The following is a 1,490-nucleotide window of genomic DNA, read 5'->3' as shown; positions in this document are numbered from 1 at the left end:
CCACCCATGCCCCTCTATCTAGTTGCAAACAACGGAGGTCGGCACGTCCGTCCGTCCGGCGGCCCGCTACTTACTTGCTGGGCGGCTCCGTCTTGACGACCAGGAAGGGCCGACGCCGGTCGTCCGCCGTCGTCTCCGGCCGGAAGAGGGTGACCTCGACTAGCTCCCCGCAGCCTGAGCAGTCGACGAGCAGGCGCAGCCGGCCGCGGGACCCGGAGCCCTCGGCGTACCAGTGCTGCACGGCTTGGGTCAGGTTGATCTTCTTCCAGCCCAGCTCGCTCAGCGAGACCGACAGCGAGCCCGCCATCGAGGTGTATGAGTCGAAGTCCTGAGGCAAAATGAGCGAAATTTGAAAACACTTATGAACACAAGTAATCACATGACAAGTTCTATTTATAAAAGCAAGAGTTCACGAATCCCGCCTGCACTCTAAATGACGAGGGACAATTTTGTATCCAGCGAAGACTGTTCTAAAGCACATTTCAATTGGATGCAAATTTGTATCTGAAAAGTAAGCTTAAGTACAAATAACTTTTTTTCGTCTGAGTTTAGAGACAAATTGTTATCCGCTGGAGATGTGATTTAAGAATACACCCTCGCTGCACTGGAAAAACAAACGTTACCGAGGTAACGTTTCTTGACGCGACCATACCAGGTAACGTTTGGTGATGCAACCAGTTTGTGATGGCCCTATCCTTTTGCATGGGGTAGGTCGCATCAGGAAACGTTACCGGTCTTGGTCACATGATGAAACGTTACCATGGTAACATTAGTTTTTCCAGTGTGGATACAAAAAGATTGACCTTTCCATTTAAAGTGTGCTCGAGAGATGAAGCTCACAGTTTTTTTTTTTTTTTTTTGCCTGGTCTAACAGAGTTGTTTTATCTCACCTCGTCACTGACGTGGCTGGTGTTGAAGTGCTTGCCGTGCACCCGGAACACCCAGAGGGTGAGGTTGCGGTCGGACAGCTTCCTGCGCCGCGAGTCGCGCACGTCCACGCGCACCCACAGCGTGGCCTCCTGGATGGGCAGGCCCTCCTCCTCGCGCGCCAGCGAGAACTCCAGCAGGGTCTGCCCGTTGAGCGTGTGGCCTGCAAAGTCCATATAGATAGCTGTCACTTATTTCAGTTGAATTGTAGTGCTCTGGCCGGCAGCCAGGCCAGCAGCGCCCCGGACCCGCCCCCGCAGCGAGGGGAGAGGGGAAGGGGGGGGGGCGAGAAAGCAGCGCCAGCCGGACGCAGGGCTGTGGCATCGCATGCCAGCAAGTCCCCTGTTTGCCGCCACTCCCCGGCCCCCTCGGTCCCCAGTCCCTCCTCCCCTCCACCGCCCCGGAGGAGCCACGTCCCGAAGAGCAACCAAACGCCAGCCCCGACACAAACAGGCCGGGGAGGAGAGGGCGAAGAAGAAATAACAGAGAAGGTCTGTCAGTCAGCAATCCGTCAGTGGAGGAGTTCATTCCGCCGCATACACTTGCGAGCGTGTCGCGCCAGC

The 1,490-nt window shown here is 56.1% G+C and overlaps 1 protein-coding gene across 1 annotated transcript in view; it reads right to left on the bottom strand.

Annotated features, from left to right (window-relative positions):
- LOC113213232 (inhibin beta chain) overlaps positions 1–1,122 on the bottom strand; it is a 5,310-nt gene extending 4,188 nt beyond the window's left edge. Inside the window, exons 1-2 of the mRNA XM_052276007.1 lie at positions 891–1,122; positions 75–328 (exon numbers count right to left, since the gene is read on the bottom strand). Of these exons, the coding sequence (XP_052131967.1) occupies positions 75–328; positions 891–1,103 (467 nt within the window). The 5' untranslated portion in view covers positions 1,104–1,122. The remainder of the gene's footprint in view (positions 1–74; positions 329–890) is intronic.
- Between the last annotated feature and the right edge of the window lie 368 nt (positions 1,123–1,490).

This window comes from Frankliniella occidentalis, unplaced genomic scaffold (genome assembly GCF_000697945.3).
Source record: "Frankliniella occidentalis isolate FOCC.00 unplaced genomic scaffold, Focc_3.1 Scaffold1366, whole genome shotgun sequence".
NCBI lineage: Eukaryota > Metazoa > Arthropoda > Insecta > Thysanoptera > Thripidae > Frankliniella > Frankliniella occidentalis.
This window is presented reverse-complemented; position numbering and strand designations above follow the sequence as displayed.